At 44.8% G+C, this 22844-nt stretch overlaps 2 protein-coding genes and 1 long non-coding RNA gene across 3 annotated transcripts in view; 1 reads left to right on the forward strand and 2 right to left on the reverse strand.

Annotated features, from left to right (window-relative positions):
• LOC119167310 (phospholipid-transporting ATPase ABCA3) overlaps positions 1-4664 on the reverse strand; it is a 31339-nt gene extending 26675 nt beyond the window's left edge. The window contains exons 1-3 of the mRNA XM_075868016.1: positions 4581-4664; positions 1429-1673; positions 72-535 (exon numbers count right to left, since the gene is read on the reverse strand). Of these exons, the coding sequence (XP_075724131.1) occupies positions 72-535; positions 1429-1668 (704 nt within the window). The 5' untranslated portion in view covers positions 1669-1673; positions 4581-4664. The remainder of the gene's footprint in view (positions 1-71; positions 536-1428; positions 1674-4580) is intronic.
• Positions 4665-14535: 9871 nt separating this feature from the next.
• Positions 14536-22844, forward strand: part of LOC142804014 (uncharacterized) — a 34593-nt gene continuing 26284 nt past the window's right edge. Inside the window, exon 1 of the long non-coding RNA XR_012894432.1 lies at positions 14536-14818. This is a non-coding gene — a long non-coding RNA (uncharacterized LOC142804014). The remainder of the gene's footprint in view (positions 14819-22844) is intronic.
• LOC119167317 (multiple C2 and transmembrane domain-containing protein 1-like) overlaps positions 16613-22844 on the reverse strand; it is a 250349-nt gene continuing 244117 nt past the window's right edge. Inside the window, exon 21 of the mRNA XM_075890480.1 lies at positions 16613-22411. Within this exon, the coding sequence (XP_075746595.1) occupies positions 22334-22411 (78 nt within the window). The 3' untranslated portion in view covers positions 16613-22333. The remainder of the gene's footprint in view (positions 22412-22844) is intronic.

Consider the following 22844-nt stretch of genomic DNA (forward strand, 5'->3'; position numbering starts at 1 on the left):
TTACATGGGGGCTCGTGAACACGCGCGAAGCGCCATGCACGGCTCGCAGCGGTCAATCGGAATGCACTCACTTTGCGTCGAACGGGTATGAACCATCGGGGATTCTGCTCGTCCAGAACGTGTACTCCGGCTGGTGCGAGCCCAGGTGATCACCCACCAACTTTATGTGACCCTTGGTGAGCGACATCTGGTTGTAGGCGAAGGACTCTCGCTGTCCCACCGGTGTCGGCAACGGCTCGAACGACGTGATGCCCTTGAAGCGCTGAGACAGGTACCTTGGGTCGTCGTACATGCTTTGTATAAACTTGAGGTCCCGAGGGTAGCCGCTGGCTAGCCTGTTTTCATGCGACTCGAATGACAGAAGTTGAATGGCCACGATGCGCTGCTCGGGACCCCGCTTCGGAGCGGGAGTCAGGCGTTTGAAGACGCGTGCCAAGGCTAGGTAGTCCGGATAGCCGGCGGTCATTGGGGGCGCCGAAGGAAATGCAGTCGTCATGAGCTGTTTCGCGTGAGGTGTGTCGGGTGTGTAGAGAATCTGCGAAAACGCGTGCATCATGCAAAAGCAAGATGATATAAAGGAATGAAGGAAAAGTGCGAACACTGTTCTCCGGCTTTTCTTTACAACGTGAATCCCCGAAGCCACTCAACTATACTCTGCAACATCATCGGGAGGAATAATAATAATAATAATAATAATAATAATAATAATAATAATAATAATAATAATAATAATAATAATAATAATAATAATAATAATAATGATGATGATGATGATGATGATAGCAGTAGCAGTAGCAGTAGTATGCTGGTATTTTGCATCTCAACCATGATTTATGATTATTCCAGACGATCTTGGAAGAAATTTCGACCACCTGGCATTCTTTATTTAAAGTGCCCTTACATCTAAGTGCGTGGGCTTCTAAAATAGTAATTCGATGCGGCCGCATTCAAGCGACCACTGCGGCCGGAATTCGATCTCTTTGCGTCCTTCGGGTGGGCATTCGAGCACCATAACGCCAAAACATCGGCGTAGCCGCGTGGTGGGATGTGGTGCTCGACTGTTCTCTCTCTCTCTCTCTTTCTCTCTCTCTCTCTCTCTGCCACGAAACTTTACAATTGTATACATAAACGCACTTATAAAATCGCACGCACGACGTACATTAGGTTTGAAATTTCTGGCTGCCCTACCACGTCAGATCACCGTTGCAGGTGATGAGCGGGAAAGTTCGATGCAACAAGCAAGGGAAGGCTGGGCCCGTAATGAAACGCCTTAAGCCTAAAACCTTGGGCATCGTCAACTGACGCAGGCTAGCCAACTGAAAGTAAACCCCATATGTAACTGCGTGAGACCGGTTCCTTCCCTTTCTTTTTATTACTGCTTATTTGCTAAACTATATCATCAGGCATTCGTCGCAAAGGCCCACTCACCAGTTGAGGTGCACGGAATTCGGTCAGGTTGCGCTCCTCGTACACGGTGGGCTCGCTCAATCGTAGACACGGCAGTTTGTCACACTTGCCTGGCGGCAGGATGGGCCGGTCGTTCTCGACGCCCGTGAACGAGAGCACCACGAGGAGGATCTCCCCCAGCGCGATGAAGTAGTGCCGCTTGATCAGCTGCACGTACACATCCTTCCAGATGATCGCAGATATCTGCGCGAACACGCCCATGGCGCCTGCGAGAGGTACGAGCCGGTTAAAAGTTTGCAGCCAAAAGATTGGCACACCTCGTAAACAGCACATGCGGCTCTGCTCTATTTAGGTGGTTTTGGTATAGGTAGGAATCGTTGCATATCACTCTTACCGTTATCGTTTGTTTCGGTTCCAGCCGATGCGATTGTGGTGTACCATCACAATCACAGCCTTGGCTTGCAGTTAGGTTCGTTGAAGGGCTTGTTGACACATGTTACTTTGAAGAAAAAAAAACTGCGACTTCGATGGCAAAGAAAGGACAAAAAAGCTTCTACATAGTACACGTGTTGAGCTTTGGAGTGGTGTTTAGTACAGTTTTGCTCGAGGGGTAACTACTTTAGGAAATCGTTTTTAGTTTAGAAAGAGAACTTTCTCCAAGAGTACTCTCGTTGTTCAAGAAACGGTCGCAGCCTTAACTGCGATCGATATTAAGGAGGAGACGCTGAGCTGCCACTTACGTTGAGCAGTCTGACAAAGTGATCTACACGTTTCGTCAGTTCGATCACTCTCGCAATATGCACGCCTATCACTGTGGTGAATGGCTTTCGAAGCATTGAGGCACGAAGAAAAGAATACCGTACTCACACGTGAAGCAATGACTTCAAACAATATAAAGTGTCATACATATTGCGTTTATACGAAATCGTGTTCTGAGAGCAATCATCAGGAATAGATCGAAGTCATGTATTTCACCAGCCATTTCAAGATGTCTTCTCTACTTCAGTTACTATATAAAGGCAACGTACAATATCACCTTGTGTCGTTTATGAGAGACAGGTCAACATCACTGGCAGCTCAGCTTCTGCTCTTAAATATCGCACTAGTGCTGCGAGCTCCTTTCTAAGCAACAAAAGTGCAATTAGGGAGAGCTCTCATTGTCAATTTGTAAACGCTCTTCTAACGTATAGTCTCTGGTTATGAGAAGTATAAATATACTAGTACTATATGATCTACTGTTTCACCTTCTTCTGACATTCGATGCTTGCATTGCTGAATAAACAATCTCACTTGGGTTAACACTCAGTCCTTTTGAAAAAATGTCTCCTTGAAAGAAATATAGATAAGAAGAAATCCCAGACACACTTATAGGATGAAGTCGTAGCAGTCAAATTATTTTTTAACAAAAACTGCGCAAACTAGATATGCATCGCTGAATGTTCAAGCTATAACCAAATCGATTAAAAATCGAATATTATCTGAATATATTTCAAATAGTTAGACAGCTATTTGAAGCGCATGTTTTAAATCTGCTTTTAGTTACCCCGTATGTTCCAAACATTCACAAACTCTAACCAAAGAACATTACGGTTGCTTTTCACAGACGGAAAACACAATTCTGTAACAATGGTAAGCTTGATATACGAGGGACTGGAGCCTTCGAAATATTTTGTAATTATGTTTAAATACAGTATAGTGTTTATACTGTATTCAACGTGTTAGTTACTTTGTCGCCAACATTGTAATAAAGCTGGGGCATAAAAATTTTAAAGACTGTTTAGTAAACCACCATCAATCTTATTATGCTGGTGAGCTGACGACACATTCGCTTCGATTACGTTGATTTTTCTTTTTTTTTCTTTTTGACAAGAGCACTATCAAGTCATTTTATCGATATATAGCATGCATAGTGTCGAAAATACTCGGCTGCATGCATCTTGGTAATTCAATTATTAGAGCAAGAAAAATGATCTTCTCCCATTCCATCTTGTCGTTCATTGGTGTTCTCTATTCAGCCCCGATTGCTCAATAAACCATAAGAAAAACATTCTTCCTACTGAATATTCACTATTTGATTTACTTAACGAATAGAATGTCAAGCTATTCGATTCGTTATTCTAAATTTTCAAATATTCACACACCCATTTTCAACTGCAACACTAACAAGCGGTGAGCAGTTCTATGGAGTGCCAGCGAAGATGCACATTGTCACTCTCTAAGGTGACGTGTTAAGCCTGATCCCTGCCAGTAATCAAAATTTACCTTTTCCTCTAGTCGTCCGCATAGTGTGTGTGTACCTAAAAAGGTGACCTCGCATTACAACGAAACGAAATAACAAACGTGTCGTTGGCTCATATCGAATTTTTGAAGTGATATAAAACCCCATGTTAAATTTGGGTACGACGCTTGCGCAGCAGCGCTACGTGCATGTTACTGGTGGTAAACGCTGCCCGCGAAGGCGGCTTGTCGCCAGATTTGGTCGAGGTGGCGGCAAGGACACGTGCGCGCATGCACTCCTCATTAGGCCTATAGAGCACTGCTAGTCAGCGATAGTTACATTGTGATGCACCGTAAGTGCAATCCGAGAGTTCTGCACGTACGCGCATGTGGGGCCGGCAGTGTCGTGCTGAAAGGATCCCAAGTTACAATAAGAGCAGTGGCGCCGTCCAACGTTGCTTTGGAAACCCGTAGCGTACGGGCGGCTTGGTTTGTCATCACTTGAGCAGAATACATGGCAAAGAAACCAACACGAAAGACGACGACGAAATGACTGCTAATTTTCGGTTGAATCTACAAAGGCAACTGGCATGAATGGGACATAACGCATAAAGATGACGATGGCAACACGATAAACGCTTAAACCACGCCGATAAATTCCGTGCTCTATCAGGTTAGGCTAACATAGTTGCAGGTCAAAAGTATTACTGAACAGAGACCTCGAGATTATTTACGCTTATCTTGCGCAAAGGGCGAATCCATGTACTCTCGCATTTCAACATAAGCGCAACTGTGAAGATAATTTGACCCGAAGAAGAGGGAGATAGGTGGACCTTGCCTGAAGCCTAATACGATGCAAGGTTGCTAAGTAGCACCCGTAGTCCTAGTACCGACCACACCTGGCAGCGGTCACGTTAAAAACGGCATCTTAGGCAGCTGCAGCATGGCAAACTCACAACTGAGACGAAACGACGGCGACTCGAGGCCTGGGACGAGACGTCAAGACGCAGCGGTGGTGTAACCGGGTCCGTCAGCTTGCGCGCAGCGCGAGAGCAGGCCCGTCCGCGGACTCGGGGCGCGTTTGCACGGGCAACGTGCTGCCCCGGGCACCTCGAGGTGCACGCAGTTAGTGATAATGATGATGCGCTCGCTCTAATGGCGCTCATCTACAAAAGGGATGGGCGCAAAACCAGGTGGAAGATAAAACTGGTGCGTAAAGGCATATTAGTCTAAGTACTAACACTGGAAATTTAGACGAAAAAAAGAACCACTGATAAGTTATGCGGCATACGTACTGCGGGTACGCGTGGTGATGATAACGAGTTCAGGCATAGGCACGTACACGCAATGAGATTACCGAAAAGCGGGCTACAAAATGTTACAGAAAGAACTAAAGCATCGTTTAAATTTATTTTCTGAAAATCGCACACAAAAAATCTTTATTTTACTATAGCGAATCAGGGTTAGGGGTCAGTGTGACCCATATTTCGGGGCCTCACTAGTCATTGGGAGAGAGAAAGAGAATCAGAGGAGGAGGATGGGAAAACCGGAAGGACCCGGAGGTTTTTGTTTCGCATTCAGGCGCGCCATCTCTTCGCCCACAGGTGGGTGATTTCGTCATTCCAGGTAGCCATTCATAGCTGACCGACGACGCCCGAACCCTTTCCTCCAGCCTCAACAAGTCGTCAGGGTTCACCGACATCGGCAACGACTCCCACTGGTCTTCTGGAGTTGTTTGTCCACTGTGGCTCGTTCCTGGCGAATCCCTCCGGGTGGGTGGGTGCCACGGTTACAAAGCTGTACTCGGTTACAAGTCTGCTCCGCTTTATGGTTCGCTGGGCCCGACTGAACTGAGCAACATGGCTTTCCCATTACCTTCTCGGAAGTAGACCTCTCTCACAGCAGAAAGGAGACTGGTATTCAGAGTAATCAAAAAGATATTTTGGTTTTATATGAAGGAAAGTAATTAGGGTCTCTTCTTGCTGAGAAAACGGCATGATGATGATGATGATATATGGTGTTTTTTGGCGCAAGGGCCATTTGATAGCCAAAGAGCGCCAGTTCATGGGACATGGGATGTGGAAAATGATTGTGATTAGCGGCTGTATAAGGGCCATAAAATTCCTCGCGGTAAGGCGGGTAAGAACATACAAGTAATAAAATCATGACTATGCCGTGAAAGGTGTGTGTGGTGTGAACAGATGACAAAAGTTGGTGATAATAAAAGACGATGGTGGATATGTATGGCTTTAGCACAAGTGCCTCACTCGTTCATACCCTTGCGTCCAAGGGCCGTGAGGCAAGTGCTTTCTTGTGTAGCCACCGCAGCGAAAACCTCTCTGGAGAGGTCGTGCTACGGAATGACCGGGTATATAATTTGAAAACTATGAATTTCTTTTAAAAACGCTAACAACGATTTATGACTAAAAAGCGGGTCCCTACCGACGAACATTGCAGGGTGTAAAGGTATATGTTGTCGGTAGGGTAATGGAAAATGTTGTTTTCTTATAGTGTCCAATTGTTTGCACTGAGTTAAAATGTGAAGAACTGTTAGTGCTTCACCACATCTGTCACACAATGGTGGATCGCCACCTGATAAAAGATATGAGTGTGTCGTGTATGTGTGTCCTATCCTCAGCCTCGTTAATGTTACCTGTGTATGACGTGATTTTGATACTGGTAGCCAATGGCCAAGGTGTGGCTTGATAACGTGTAGTTTGTTTTGTATGTGTGTATCCCACTTGCTCTGCCAGTAGTCCCTGAGCTTTCGTTTGAGAGACGGCTTAAGATCAAGGGCCGGGATTGATGTGGGTGTAGTGGCGGTGCTTTCGTGGACGGATGCAGCAAGCTGATCCGCCATCACGTTGCCTTGAATCTCACGGTGCCCTGGCACCCAGCACACTACAACATGTTGGTTGAGTGTGTAGAGTGTGCATAAAATGGAGTAAAGTGAGACGAGAACAGGGTTTTTTTGTTTTTTAAGACTGTGCAGAGCCGTTACCACACTGAGGGAGTCTGTATAAATTACTGCTTTTTGTATTTGATATTGTTTGATGTGTTTAGCTGCCACAAGTATCGCGTAAGCTTCCGCTGTGAAGATACTTGTGCCTGGATGTAGAGGGCCAGCATCCGAAAAGGAAGGGCCACGGATGGACGGATGGACGGATGGACGGATGGACGGACGGACGGACGGACGGACGGACGGACGGATGGATGGATGGATGGATATGGCTCTACCCTTTAGATCGCGCGGTGGCTAACGCCTCCAAGCCTTAATACTTAGTGAACCACAACCTAGATTTATTTCTTTTTTTTTCTTTAAATAGTGAGGTTGAGGATTCGTACTTTGCAGTGAAGGGTTTAATTTTCACTCGTGCCTTGACTTTAGCCGCCAATCAGATAACCTCGATTCTAGTTAGTTCTACCCGCTTAAAGTCTATTTCGCCCTCCCTGTCCCTAAGCCCCATGCTTTGAAAAACTCTGCGCCATCATCCTGAAGTATAGGGTGAAGCCCTTTACAACACATTATCGATTGTTCGGCAGTTTCCTCTTCCTCTCCACACGCACTGCATACCGTGTATACCCCTTCGTATTTGGCCCGACATGTCTTGGTTCGCAATACTCCCGTTCTGGCCTCAAACAGTACAGAACTACCCCGAGTATTATCATAGATCCTTTCCTTGGCGATTTCCTGCTTAAAAGTTTGATAAATCTCTAGTGCACACTTCTTAATCATGCAAATTCTCCACATATCGGTCTCAGCTTCCTTCTTTTTGGTTTGGCCCCCTGCTGTTTTCTAAGTATTTACCAGTCAATTTTCTGGTTCGCTTCCTCAATTTTGTATCGACATTCTTCATGTACAAGTAGCTGAATACCTTCCTAGCCCAACGCTCCTCCCCCATTTCTCCCAATCGCTTTTCAAATTTCATCTTGCTGCTAGCTTCCCTGCCATCAAATGATGTCCATCCCATATCACCTTGTACTCCCTGATTTGGTGTATTCCCGTGAGCTCCTAAGGCAAGCCTACCTATTCCACATTGCTTAATTTCTAATCTTGCTTGAACTTCTGATCTCATGCACAAGAAAGCATTGCCGATCGTCAAACCAGGAACCATGACACCTTTCCATATTCCTCTCACAGCATCATACTTATTGCTATTCCACAGTGCCCTGTTTTTCATCACCGCTGCATTCCTGTTACCTTTAGTCACCCAGATATTTGTATTTATCTGTTATCTCTAGCGTTACTTCCTGTATTCTAAGCTCACTACCTTCATTATCATTAAAAATCATGACTGCTGATTTTTCCTTACTGAATCTGAAATCTAACCTATCTCCCTCATTTCCGCAGATGTACATTCATCTCTCTGCAAATCTTCCTTGTTGTCGGCCATTAGCACTATGTCATCTGCGTACATCAATGCCTGTACTGCCTGTTCAATGAGTTTTCCTTGTTTGAAGAAAGAGAAGTTAAATCCCAGTCCACTTCCCTCAAATTTGGCCTCTAATCCTTGTAGGTACATCATGAATAACAAGGGTGACAGAGGACACCCCTGCCTAAGCCTCCGTTTTACCCCTGCAGGCTTGGATACCTGTTTTTCCCACTTTATAACTGTCTTGTTACCTTTATAGATATCCTTTAAAAGATTAGTGACTCCATCTTCCACACCTAGTGTGCCCAGTATTCCTCACAAGTCCTCTTGAACCACGCTATTGTACGCTCCTTTGATATCCAAAAATGTTATCCGAAGTCCAAAAGGGGCCTGTGTTACTTTTCTGCTATTTCGATGCACTGCTTCAGTGAGAACAGATTGTCTTCCAACCTCCTGTGTTTCCGAAACCCATATCCCCAAGCACGGACGCTCCCTGGATTTCGTGCCGACCGGTTGTGCGCCCGCGCGCTCCGCGCGCTCGCGACCTTCGGCGTCATCGTGGCTCTGGCCGACTGGGCTGGCCCTACGTCACCTCCTGTCGCCGACGGTCTTCGACGACAGCGCAGCTCTGACCTACTGGGCCTGCTCTACGCCATCTACAGACGCTGACAACATCTCTCGCAAGTGTACCCCGTCCTCGGACTCCAGTGACCGTGCTTCCATCTTTCCTGTCTCTCCTATCCCCTCAGTTTGTTGTTGCTTCTTCTTCCTCTTTCCTATACCTTTACTTCTACTCTTTTTATCCCTCCTCACCCCCATCCCTTGTGAGCCCTGTGGCGGTGTCGCTCACTGAAGCAGACAATAACGGGGCTCACTTTTCTCTTCCTTTCTCTATCTTAAGAACCACTCGCGCGCCCCAAGCACCCCCTCATCCTTTATCCATGCCTGCAGTCTTTAAAATCTGCATCGCCAGCCTGTAGACCACTGATGTCACTGTTATAGGACGGTAGTTGTTTATGTCAGCTTTGTCCCCCTCTCCTTTATAGATCATGCTTATCCTGCTGTTTCCATTCATCGGGGACTTCACCATCGGTTATTATTTTGCTCACTGCCTCTCTCAAAGCCTGCTTAGACTTCGGACCTAATGTCTTTATCAGCATAATTGGAATGCCATCTGAGCATGTTGATGTACTACTAGGAACCCTCTTCTCAGCCCTTTCCCGCTCTCGTTGTGAAAATGGAGCCATTGCACCACTTGATTCATTGTCTATTGCGGTGCGTAAAGCACTTCTTTGTTGAAAATTTTCTGTCACCCTTATTCTTATATATTCAATAGCTTCGTCCCCTTCTAGCCTATAGCTTCGTCCCCTTCTAGCCTAACACCTTGAGCTGTAGTTATAAATATCTGCTCTAGGCTCGTCTCATTTCTTAGGGAGTTTAGATGGTTCCAAAATTTCGCAGCTGCCTTTCTATCTCTTTTATGCACTTCTGCCAACCACTGAGCTCCCTTTCTTCTAATCTTTTCATTGATCAGAAGGGATGCATCCCTTCTACAGCTTAGAAAGATTTCCCATTTTCTTTCAACATTGATGGGTATGGCGCCACCTGGCGAATTTCTGAAGAAGCACAGTTTAACTCTTGAATTATGTGTCATCCGCGAGGTGCCACTGGTTCCCTTTGCTACAGACGATAAAGCTGAAGCAAAGGACTAACTCCCACTCCCTGAACAAAAAACAAATTAAGATAAAAAATGTAAAAAAATGTTCATTGGAATTCATTTGTGTTTTGCCCAGCCGGAAAGTTAGTATTGGTGCATGCTCCTCTAGCATTCATGCAACAGAAGCGCGAATTTCAAAAAAAAAAAAAACATTACAGAAACGCAGTCAGGCGCTGTAGCTCTTGTTCTGTTGTCGTGCTATAACTATCGTCATGTCATACTAACAAACTGCCACACTTGTATTGCGACACAATACCGAGGTACAGCTTCTGTATATTGCGGTACATATTGTGTTGCGGCACAATATTCTGTGGCGTCTTTTTCTGCCCTCTGCCACTGACCTCTTTTTCACGTGCGTTTAACTCTTCTACATTGATTTATTTTCTTGATGAAAAACCTTCGAATTGAAGTCAGAAATACTTACATGCTAGGTAGAGACAATCGGTTACTAATATAGCACACTTAGTCATCGTCTGCAGGATTTGGTGGCTCGTTGAGAAAGGAAATGAAACAAGCAGCTAAATACACCCTAAATATCTCATCATTTTCACCAGCCCAAAATTCCGCTGAACACCGCTTTCCCCTGTCAACAACTGAAACCTGGGATTCAGTGCTGTATCCATATATAACTAAGAATGCGCGCAAGTATCCGCATAAATGTTTGTGTGTCTATTCATTTGATTCCAGCAATAGCTGATTTAACCCTTTAAATGAATGAATGAATGAAACCATCCGACGAGTCATAGTGAAGGGCCCCTGCTGCTTAATTCACAAAATATTTCTTTCGTGGCTGCTTTGTGGGCTCTGCCCAATCCGCTTCACTCATGTGTAACGTATCGAGATGGCGGGAAGAATTCTAGCATATACCGTTTTTGTGACCACTGGCCAAGATATATTTTTGTGTGTGTGTGTTTCTAGGCTTATTTGAGGAATTTGCGTGCACGTAAAAAAATACAGGCAGGTTCTGGCACTTCCACCCCATGCCAAGTCCTCCACAATTTTAGAAATCTCACCCACCTACTGCAGCTTACCAGCGCACCACTATATATATACGCTCATGGTCCAGCAGAAGCAGCGGTGCTCGTCGTTGTACGTGAATATGCGCCATTCCAAAGCATTTGATTTTTAGAAAATACACAACTTTAAAAGGAAAATATTTCACTCACCAAACTTTACCTTTTGAACTTCGTATCGTTCGAGAGGCATCGAGATCACTTCGCTCAGAAGACGAGACAGCAACGAAAACTGGAAAGTGCTGCGCATATCGAAAGGCCGGATTTCAGGACTAAAGCATCGCAAATGCTAGCTAACGTCGTATCTCTTCTGATAATTGCTGCAGTCTTGGCGAGTCCTGCAAAGTATGATGAGGAGTTTAAAAACATCTCGTTTGAATATCTCATCGACGCTTGGCAGGTACGCAATGTTTCAATCGCGGACACTGATCGTAGTTAGTCGTGTAATATAATGAACATATAAGTTGAATTATATGAACACTTAGACATGAATTAATGACCGAAATTTAATATTGTTCGTGGCTATTCAGTAGCTGTCTGTCTAACTTAACGACAAACTGCACCAAATAAACGGACACGTCTACTCTAACCACTTCACTTTTTTTACCGCTTGTACGTGTTCACGTGCCAAGAATTCTCGTCGTATAGGATATAATGCACCAAAGTAAGTATGCTTGATGGCCAGGCAAATGCTGAGTACATTAGCCAGCAACCATGGTATGTCTCAGAAAAGACCTTGGCCTCCATCACAGGTATTTTCCAAAACTATTGTTTCGTTTTAATTATTGAGAACGGCCAACAATTAAGACAAACTCACACTTTTAAGAGAGATTCGACGCTTTCGCTACCATCTTGCCCATACTTTGCTTGTACGCCATGCATATACTGTACTAGAATATTATAGCACAATGTAGCCACGCCCTTTTCTGTCCCGCTGTGTGGGCATTGGCCAATGATAACGGAAGCCGATTGGATTCCTCCAATCATCGGCCGTCGGCCACTGCTGGTAGGAGTTTTATTCTCTCTCTCCAGACCGATCTGTCAACGTCCTTTGCAGAGAAGTATACAGATGTTTAAATTGTGGATCACTACAATGTAATACAGTGTCTTATTTAGAGGGTGGCACATCGAGGTCGTGTCCCCCCCCCTCCAATCTTTTTTTTTCTTTTCGCAATGGCATACAGAGAGAAAAAAAACATATATTCAAGGGGGTATTACGTGACGTGAATAAACGACGAACACAAGTGCCAGGAGAAAACATGATTATCATGACATGAAAGTCATGTATACGGCATAATTTACGTCCGCCTTGAGACGCTGTGCTGATTTTAAAGTGACATATACACCTTCCTCATTCGTGCTTCGCATATCGTCGATTCCCACTGTACGTGGGATCTGCCAATATTCATGCTTGTTTTTTTATTCGTTGGACGCGCTCTTGACGGGAATGGTCGGCACGGTGGTTTGTTATTCTCGTCTGGAGGCGGCGGCGCGCGTCTGATTCAGAGCTCGTTTGTGTCAAAACATTACAGCATATCCAAGGAGTGAACGATGATGTGTGGGGCGGAGCGTCTGTCTGTCTGTCCATCCATCCGTATGTCTATCTGTCTGTTCGTCCATCTGTCCATCGTTCGTCCGTCCATGCATCCGCCTGTCTGTCTGTCTGATACCACGGGTTACGCCTGACGCGGAACAAGATTAGACTAAGAAGAGCTTCGCCCCTAAAAAAAACTTGGACCATCACCCCAAAAGGAACCCTGATTTGATGCAAAGCAGCAGCGTTGCACACGAATGGAGTCACTGGTTGAACGGCGCTAATGCGGGTGCTGCGGTGAGCGTTGGAAGATTAGCTTGGAGCGATGGCTGGCGTAGGTCTTGTAGGTGACACGTACGGACATGTTTCAACGCGTACGCTAGGCGCGCGTCAAGTATATTGCGTGTGAACCAGCGAGTCTGCGGTGTAGTCAGCGACGGTCGCGGCAGGTGTTGCAGGCGAATGTACGAGGCGGCAGCTGCGGGCGCCGCGGCGAGTGCGCGGTAGGCGAGAGAAAGAGTGACGTAAGCGTCCACTGCGAGGGGAGCGTGACGTCAACGCGCAGCAAGGGCGTGACCTACTTGGCACATTGCCAACACCTGCGACACGCGTGGCGTTTGTACGGAAGGACAGCGTTACACAGGCTAATCAAAGGGCTTTTTCGCATCTAATAAGTGCTCTGTTACGATTAACTCACATCCCCACGTGCTTCTAGGCACTGTAGATTGCAGGAGAATACATTAAACTTCAAAGTAGCAGATTTTTTTTCGCATTAGAGCTTTTCAGCGTCACAAAACAGCTTCGAGGCGTCACACCGCTAAATACTGTCTGCCACACACGCGCGCACGAAATAATCATACTCGAGCACAGGAATCATGAGGGAAGCTACCACCCACACACGATCGCACACAAAAAAGCACGAGAAAGAACACAAAAAAAGCACACGGACAAGCACAAATCCGCAAGCAACCACACTGAAAAACGAAATGTCAACAGTTTTGAAGGGTGGAGTGTCAGCGCCCTCACCAAAACAGTGACCGAAACTGTCAGCTCTATCAAGACGTGCTCGCCCGTTCAAGGCGACGTGACGCAAAAGGAAACGCCTTGTTTTTGATCCAGCATCCGCGTCAGAGGCCTTCCAAAGCTCAGCGAGGACGACGGCCCGAGACGGTCGGCTTCCGCGATCCCTTTGCTTTCCTATGCAGTTCGCGTGCGGAGAATGCCATTTCGAAAGTTTTGTTGTGTTTGTAAATCATATTGCACAAAACTTGATCATTTTATTCGTCCCCCTTTGCGCGAAGGTATACTCCTTCAATTTTTGATATACTACTGATCTCATCATCCGAAACCTCAATGTCGGAATCGTTGCGTCTAAGGCGAACAGTCCTCCATTTTGCCTCGGCGACGTTGCCTGTTTTCGAGTGCACATAACTCAAAGAAGTCTGAATGTGTGACGCTCGAAAGTGCCGTTCACAGACCTGAGAAACAAAGTTCGCCATATTTAGGAGACCTAACACGACGAGTGAAACAACGAAACCAGCGTCACGCACCATGTCAATGTTCAAGCATCGTGTAATAAGTGTCACGCTTTTGTGACTTACCACACGGCGTGTTCCGGGTACGCAATAAGCACGTGAAATGGCTTTTAACCATTGCCTTCTTCCATCGGCATCAGCCGGGAAAAGCAAGACGTGCAGACGAGCTTGTCCCCTTCGTAGTTCCCGCGGCGGCCAGGAGCACAACAGTGACCTGGCATTTTCGAAACACGATGTCACACGCACATGTCACTTTCAAGCATAGAATTTTATGAGATTGTATGAAACTTAATGCTTTCAAGCATGTCTTTTTTTCGTTTTATCATCTGCCATCCAAGAATTCGCCGCCGGAACCAAACTTTAGCAAACGGCACGCAAAGAAACAACGACGCAAGATGAACAAGTAAGGCACTTTAAAAGGGAGCATGTGCACGGAGCACGGAGGAAGGAAAGGTGGCACGGAGGAAAGAATTTGTTTCCATTTTTTCTCCATAGAAACTGTGTAAACTTCACAATGACGATGTCTACAGCGATGGCGATGTCCTATCTCAAAAACAGTTTTCAAGCTACTAATAAAGATCTGCCTAATTATAACTTTTTTTAAATAATAAATAAGCAAAAACAAAATTTTTGCATAATTGCACATAAATTTTGTGTGTTTTCAATTAGTAAAAATTGTTATTACGTCTTCTATGCGAAAGTGCGCCGTCTTGTACTTCGTGTTCATGTGGTTTAAAAGCACGGTCTAAAACTACGCGGGAAACTTTGCGGAGAGAACGATTGCCGCTGTCGCTAAATAGTGCTACCTCGCCAGTCGACGGCGTCTGCTCCGGCCGTTGTAGTGCAGTGACGTCACGCGCTGGAGCGGCAATCGTGGGAAGGCCTTGGTGAGCGTGTGTGTAAGCCTCCACCGAAATGCAACCGCCGCGGCCGGGGTCGACCCCATGGCCTTCGAGTCACCAGCTGGGCACCCTAGCCACTGATCCCCCGAGGCGGACACTGTTGAATACACTTACCGAAAGGTGAGACGTTCAAGCTCAGGTTTACATGCCACCAACACTACAAGCCGTATAAATTTGCACATAAGAATACTTATGTGCAAAGTAAGTTGGCTACTAGTGCTGGAGAGAGAGAGAGAGAAAACTTTATTAAAATGTCAGTCAATTGCTCAGGCATGGCCCGTTGCTCCTAGCTGTCGGCCAGAATCCCTTGGGACGCGGCAGCACCAAGGGCTTGACTGATGATGTCGCGCTGGACATTGGGATCTGGGCTGCAGAGCAGGGCCTCCCAGGATTCTACAGTGTGAGAACCATCGTTTTGACTTGGACATGTCCACACCATGTGGACCAAATTCGCTACCTCATCACAAAATTTACACTGGGACTGGAAAACTGTGGGGTGCCACTTGCTGTGAAGTGCGGAGTTTGGAAAAACCCCGGTCTGTAACTTTTGCCACAAAATCTCGTTTTTCTTACTTAGTGAGTTGTCCGCTCTCGGGTATACTTACCGATTCAGCCTGTAGTGTGTGACGATTTCATGGTATGTGCGCATATACTCGCTTCTTTGTTCGGTAACTTGGGAGGTACCAGGGGTCGACCGGTAGGTGAGATCTCGGGCGACCGAATGAGCCTCCTCGTTCCCTCTAAGTCCTTGGTGAGCTGGAGCCCAGACAAGCAGAATCTGCTCTTTGGGTACTCCTACCATGTTTAATATACGGACGGCAGTCTCTGTCACTCTTCCCGATTCGTAATTTCTCACAGCGTTTTTGGAGTCGCTGATGACCACCCTGATCCCCTTTTGGCTGATGGCCAAAGCTATGGCCACTTCCTCGGCCTCTACAGTCTCGACACCAAGTACTGTGCAGCACGCAATCAGGCCACCATCTCCCCTGACCGCCACTGCCGTGTGTGCCGCTTTGCTTTCATACTAATGCTGGACTAATGCATAAACATGATTTGTCATTTTTAAATTGTGAAAAAAAAAGGTTGCAATGAAAGAAGGCCGTGATGTCCGTTCAACAGTTAATAAAAAAAAGTTGTGCACAACACTTACCGAGACTCCAGCAGTGTACAATAAGCAGACATTGGTATGCTGCATTTTCTTTACTAGTTGTCAAATTCAAAGAACTGCTGTAAATAAAACATTTTTACAACACTTTCCTAATATGCGCATGATACCGGTATTCACGAATTTTGCGGATCGAATTTGCATGGCATTGCAGAGTATTTAATCACGAACACTTTCCAGCAACAAGTTCTTCAATGCGTTTTCCACTGACGAAGTTATTAGTATAGCTGCACACTGACGCTTTCTCCCTATTGCCCTAGCCCATCTTCATACGGTGGTCGAACTACTCACAAAGGTATGCTGCTTGCTGGGGCGATAACCTCTAACGCTTCAAAGCTACTCAGCATTACAAATACATGTACTGCAGGACCACGGATGATTTCGACCATCAGGGGTTATTGAACATGCACTTACATCGCATAGTACATGGGCCTATAACATTTGGCCTCTATTGAAACGTGATCGCCGCGATTCAAAATGAATCTGTGTCTTTTGTGTCAGCAGTTGATAGCCTAACTACCAAGCCATCGATATGTCTAACTTTCTCGTCGTCATGATCGCTATGCCCACTTGAGCACACCTAAACATAGCTTATTTAGCCTTCTGCAGTTGCTGTTGTTGGATGCCCTTGAAATTTCAGTATCTGGCATTACAGCCTTCCACTGCTGCCCCTCTAAAATATTTTGAAGTAAAACAAAAGGAATCGGTGACGTATTGACAGCGATAAACAAAATTCGTGACTGCCCAAGTTGCAATGAAAAAGCATTTAATTCATGTCCTGGAATGTCAAAATGCGTCTTCGGTGAGCCGCATTTTTTTTCACAAGCTCCTTACAATGATTTCACAACCGCATGCACTTGATCTCGGTTTCATATTGCACCCAACAGTATGCGAACAAACAACGTGATTGGCTCACCCACGGCACAAATACCGTCCAGCGAAATAACAAAAATAAGCGCTATGCAGATAATCTCTTCAAGATCTACACAGTCAAAGTGATGAGCAAACACACGCAAATGCACAAATATAATGATATGTAAAACAGCAAGACACCATATGTGCAGGCCACGCTCATCCATTCACAACACATAGTTTGCATTCGAGAGTGAGGGAAGAAGGAACATAATTGACATGACCCTACAGCATATCGTCGCGTCATGTATCAACGAAGGGCGGTAAGTCTGGTGACAAGCTTGCCTCTGCAGCAAGTGAGAAGACACGGATATCGTATCTGAACAACAGCGTAATGAAAACTCATTCACATCTCATTTCATGTTGCACACATACACATCCAAATCAGCGTTCCTTCCCGTTCACGTACCATGGTCAACGTGTCTTTTATTTTTAAATAGCTTGTAGATTAATTTTCTAGTCATCACATGTAATGAAACCAGAACTAGGTCGTTCAATGCGTCTCCAAATTTATGGCTTATTAGTAACTACATTTGGTTGAACTGATATATGGGCACAAATACTGCTCGCATAAATCTCTGAGCTAATCAGCGATACCTACACGACACCAATAACCGCGTGCATTTTACATGAAATGTTGCTTAGGTGTTGCTTTAATAATGCAGATATTATGTCTATTTGTTATCCATTGAAGTGATCCTCAACATATCACTTCAAGTATGGCAAAACAAATAGCGAGTTAGCGCTGTCGAGTATACCCGTCTAAAATAAGATTCCGGCTCAAAAAGACGGCGTAGGTTTAGTTGTGGAAGATTCCAGTCTCTTGCATCACGGCGACTGCTGACGCGAATTCGCGAGGAGTGGAAGTGTGAGCAGAAAATTTACCAAAATACAGAAAATGTGTTTTGCTTTCACTATATTAAGCTGAACATGAAGGTCTCTTGACTGCTGTGAAATCTTTGGCAGCTATAATGTAATAATTCGTTTGGCTTGTTTGTATGCTACTTTTATCTGATCCTCTCGATGAGGCAAGCTGACTGTCACAGTGGCCACTGTGACGTTTTTATCGCGTTGAACTGATAGCACTGAAGTCGTCGCAACGAAGTTGTCATTGCATTAATTATATTTTAGCATTGACATTCTGTCATGTGTGTTTATGGAAATAACATTTTCATGCAGAAACAGCCTGCATTTGTTCTAGTTATCCCTGGGATACCGTTTGGATTATCAATACCTACGGTTAGGACTATTCGAGAAAATTTCTGAAATAAGAATGGAAGAGGCTTCTTTCTAGCCACATCGTACTTTTTTTAGCAGACACTTTTCACACAATCACGCATTCACTTGCATTTACGCAACACTGTAGCACAACAACACACAGGACACTGATAATAGTCATACGCATAGTTGTTTTTAAAAAGGCACGCATGTTTGATAGAATCGAGCATCTGTCGTGAACTCTGGCTGGAGCAATGGCAGAGGAGAGAACGATGAACAGCATCAATGGTGAGAAAGTCAAGGAAGGGAGAGTGAAATGTGGAGAAATCAGCTGTTCTCTTAAGTACAAAAAGAAACATGTCTAATTGGCTCTCCACGACATCGCGTTGTATTCACAGATGCATACACAGTATTCATAGGCTTCCACACACCGGCACCATCATATGTGTTCATGTATACTGTCGTAGGGTACGCAAGCTGCAAATGGGCTGTGTTTGAAATTTTGCTGTGACTTCTAAGGGCTCCGGGGAAACATTCAACCCACTGCCAATTGTTTCGTCGACAGGCAGAAACTTCGGACGATTATATCAAATGTATACAAAGCATGCAGTCATAAATACAGCCTACGGCTGCTCGTGGGCATCGCTATACTACCTATTAAGAGTCGGAGTTTCATTCAACTCAACAAAGAATACGTGAAGTCAGCTCTTAGAATATCACATGGATTGCAAACACCCCTTGAAAGGGCCCCGTGCTTGACAACATTTTCTTCATGCGCAGAGTCACGCAATAACATAATTGCCCTTTAAAGACAAGAAATGGCAGTTTGCAGCTGACAATTTCGAGCGATAGCTCGCTTCATTACCAGGCTCGATGAGCTCAAACAGCCTGACCCGAGCAAAAGCTTTAACAATGCAATATTCAAAGACGCCTTGAACAAAAAACATGTATACTTGTTTTGTGTTTTCTACACCAATCAGTCATCACGGGGCATATGGATGCAAATAATCTACAGGTATGCCTCTTGCCCTATTCAAACATTGCAGGCATGAATACAGAAATGCCAACATGTGATCTGGTGTTCATTTTGGTAGCCCCTTGCTTAGCGGACGACCATCAGTGTTTTTCCAAGATGCAGCGTGCGTACTTGAAAAAGGAAACGGCTATGCTATGAAAAGTACATGAATTCAAACGTGAGATTTAATGCCTCTGAGGTATGTTGGCAGCTGAAGATTCTTAGTGATTATGTCACATGGACACTTTGAATCTTCCGACTAGATTCTACACAGACAGTATACGATTGCCCCATGACATCTCATAAAGAGATCTAAAATATAATGGGTTGTCTGCTGACGAGACATCATAATCCTACTGCAGATACTGCAGACGTAGACTAGACCACTGTCGACATGCATTGCTTTCCAGCGAGGGAAAGCTGTAGCGATGTAGTTCTAGTAGCAGTGCGAAGAAGGCAGCCGCCAGCTACTTTTTAAACGAGCGTTAAATATGAGTAGGGTGGCTGCACAAGTCCAAGCAGGAAAAGAGAAACAAATGAGAATCCAACAAAGAAACCACGCCCACCTCTGCACTATTTATGATGTCACCTTCACCATTGCTTAATGACTCGAACCTAAAACTCTTAACACATTAGCGTTTCGTTTCACTTTTGAAAGTGCAAGAATATGTTAACATTCCAGAAACTTGAAAAAATTGTTGCCAAGACGAGCACAAGTAAACAAACATGATCCCTGCAAACCACACATAAGCAATTTTACAAGTGATCATCATTGTAGTTCTTCTTGCAGTTTGATAATTTTTAGGTGGGGTGCTGTAAAAGGGGATCTTTGTTTTCTCAACGTAACAACGATTAAGCGACAATAGACTAAGGCGGTCTAGTGCGCAAGATGGTTTGGACAGTGCACATGCGGCTAGAATGTTTATAGTGTCTCTTTACTATAGCATTTTCCCATAACCTTTAACAGTATTAAATATATACAGCCAATTTATGACACACTCTGTCGGCATGTTAGCATGGAGCAAGCAGAAACCTAAAAAAATTTTCGTCAAAAGAATTTAAATGTCATCGTTATGTTACTTCCAGTCAAAAGCCTAAGTAACTGCGCTCATTCATATTTAAAGTTTTTGTGAGCGCTTGCAGCAGCGGTATTATAAACCGCCTCTCCGGTCGACCTGCCTCAGCTTACTGATGATTACGATACTGTACAAATCCATACTTTTTTGTGCTTAGAAGCTTACTTGTATGAGCAGCATTGTGACGCTCTTACACGTAAGATGTGCAGACGCAAAACATTTGCATCTGCAAAGGTGGGCGTGGTGCAACATTGAATCGCTGAAAGTGCTCAGCACACGATTTTTTCAAAGCCTGTTTGTGGCAAAGTAATGATGATAATTATTTGTGGGGTTTAACGTCCTAAAACTACGATGTGATCATGAGAGACACCGTAGTGGAGGGCTCCGGAAATCCAGAAAGTAAGTGACACTCGTAGCGTATGAGAGAACGAAGTATAACTGAGCATCTGGCAAGCAGTTATTTTTTTACACTAATAAATGAAGGTCAAAACATCACAAATAAAAGCTCAGTCTGCGGGCAGCGAAATAAACCCTTTGAGATGCCACGGCAAAAATATCTCAAACAATTTTTGCAAGCGCCCAACTTTCGACATATATAAAGCACTAAAAGACTTAATTGGAGACATGAAAAAAAAAACAATACAAGGCCTCTACATTGAACTGGTGGTGGAGTGATTATAAGTGCTGTAATATCTTTGGCACCGTGCATAAGGTAGAATACGTACTCATGGAAACGAGCGCACAAAAGCGCTTGTCCAAGACAGTTTTTTTTTCTTTACTTGTGCATATACACAAAGCACGTTATTCTGTACAAATACAAAAGGGATAGCGCATTCATTAAAAAAAAAAGACTAATGAAACAACACACAGAAGATCAAGAAATCTGGGTATCATTTCGCACGAACTTCAGGCAACAACGCATGGCCTCCTACTGCGCTGACCTGTCAGACGAAGCTTTAAACCATCAGAAAGGCTGTTCGTCCTAACAACGTGAATAAAAACAACAGGCCTTGAGTTTATCTTCGCATTTCCGACTATATACAAGTATTTATTTATACAATACGACCTTGACAGTGTATTGGGAACTATGCTGGCAGCCCACAACACGTTACCTTTGGGCATCCATAAACAAGCCACATTTAAGATTCGACTGCAGACGTAGTCAACTATTTATACTAAGTTTGACCATACCATACTACTTGACCATGTAACGAAGAATAGGTAGGATGAACACCTTAATCTGGGTGTGAAGATGTATTGAAGATTGCATCGAGTTCAAAGCAATTAAACATCTGTGCAGCACCGTTAGAACCCATTTAGATGAGAGGCATGCTCCCGGTACGGCACATTTATCACTGAAACAGCGTCAAAGGCGAGATAACGCTTAGCTAGCACGAACATATTTCGGCAGTTGAAAAACGTCCTGTCCTGAAAACGGAAGTTTGTTCAATAATGTTCTGACAGTAGAAAATGAAAGCCTTCCCAGGGATGCCTGGGCTATAGCTTGCAACTACGTGGAACAACAATGCATTTATCATTGAACACCAGGCGTTCGAGTTTGCCACAACAATAACATGCAGTACAGTATTATCACCAACAAAGCCCCCGACATCACGGTGTACCAGCAGGAAGCGAACTAACTGTATTATTTCACAAGTAAAGAGAGAGAGAGTCTAGAAACAAGATCTGAGCAAGCAAACTGATCGGTCTGAACCACACAGAGATCACATTAGCTGCATGTAGGCACTAATGTACTCAGAAAGCACGTCGAAAATGACCATATGCTACGTAGCTCCATGAAAAGTATATCTCGCCATAGGCGTCTGAGAGTAGTTAATTTACTACTTTAAATGTCCTTCTTGCTTTGCTTTACCATTACTAAAAGTTGTGCAGCGCCATGCTTGGATTCGTTTAACAACACCAATGGCGCATTGTTTGTTCCAGAAATGAAACAAGCTGTGTGATGGACACCACTCTCACACGAGAAAGATAGAGAGAAGAGGGGACACTAGAGAGATGAACGCGATGAGGCAGACAACACAGGAATAAAAACCAGAGTGTATCACACTGCCGTAGTGAGGGCCACAGTGAGGCGGCCGCCATTTGGTGAATGGCGAGTGACGAGACCAGCGTCATCTGGAAGGCATGCCGAACGGCAAGCGCGGCAGCTGCAGCCGCCGGCGCAGGGCTTCGTTGTCGATGCGAAACACATTGAGCGAGCAGCCCTGGCGTCGGGCGGCCACCCATGATCAGCTGATTTTTTTCTTCTTCTTGCGCTCGGCCTCCAGGGCCGCGTTGGGCGCAGGCCGCAGCTCGCGGTACATCACCTGCAGTGATCGAGCCATGTGTAATGTACAACCTCCAAAGAAGCCGCGGGCTTTGGGTTGCATTGTTCACCAAGTCATTGCTCGTGTTCTTCAAAAAGTGTTATGCACTCACATAGCGGTATCCTCATTCGCTCTTCTCCTATGATCTGCACACTGCATTTCGGCTTCTAGAAACCACATATACAAAACTCTGCAACCTAATTCTGTACACTCTGAATAAGCGCAGTTGCTCTCCTGCTTTCGATTCGGGTGGTCCAGTGTATCATGAATGTCAGAAGCTCGGTAGAGAGGACAGATGCCCGGCAGGCTCACGCTTTCTGGGCATCTATATATAGATGCCCAATTATATATATATATATATATATACATTATAGGGCCATATATCTATAAATTGGCAATACTAATTCATATACTAATTTACACATCGAGGTTC

The sequence above is a fragment of the Rhipicephalus microplus genome, chromosome 1 (assembly GCF_043290135.1).
Source record: "Rhipicephalus microplus isolate Deutch F79 chromosome 1, USDA_Rmic, whole genome shotgun sequence".
NCBI lineage: Eukaryota > Metazoa > Arthropoda > Arachnida > Ixodida > Ixodidae > Rhipicephalus > Rhipicephalus microplus.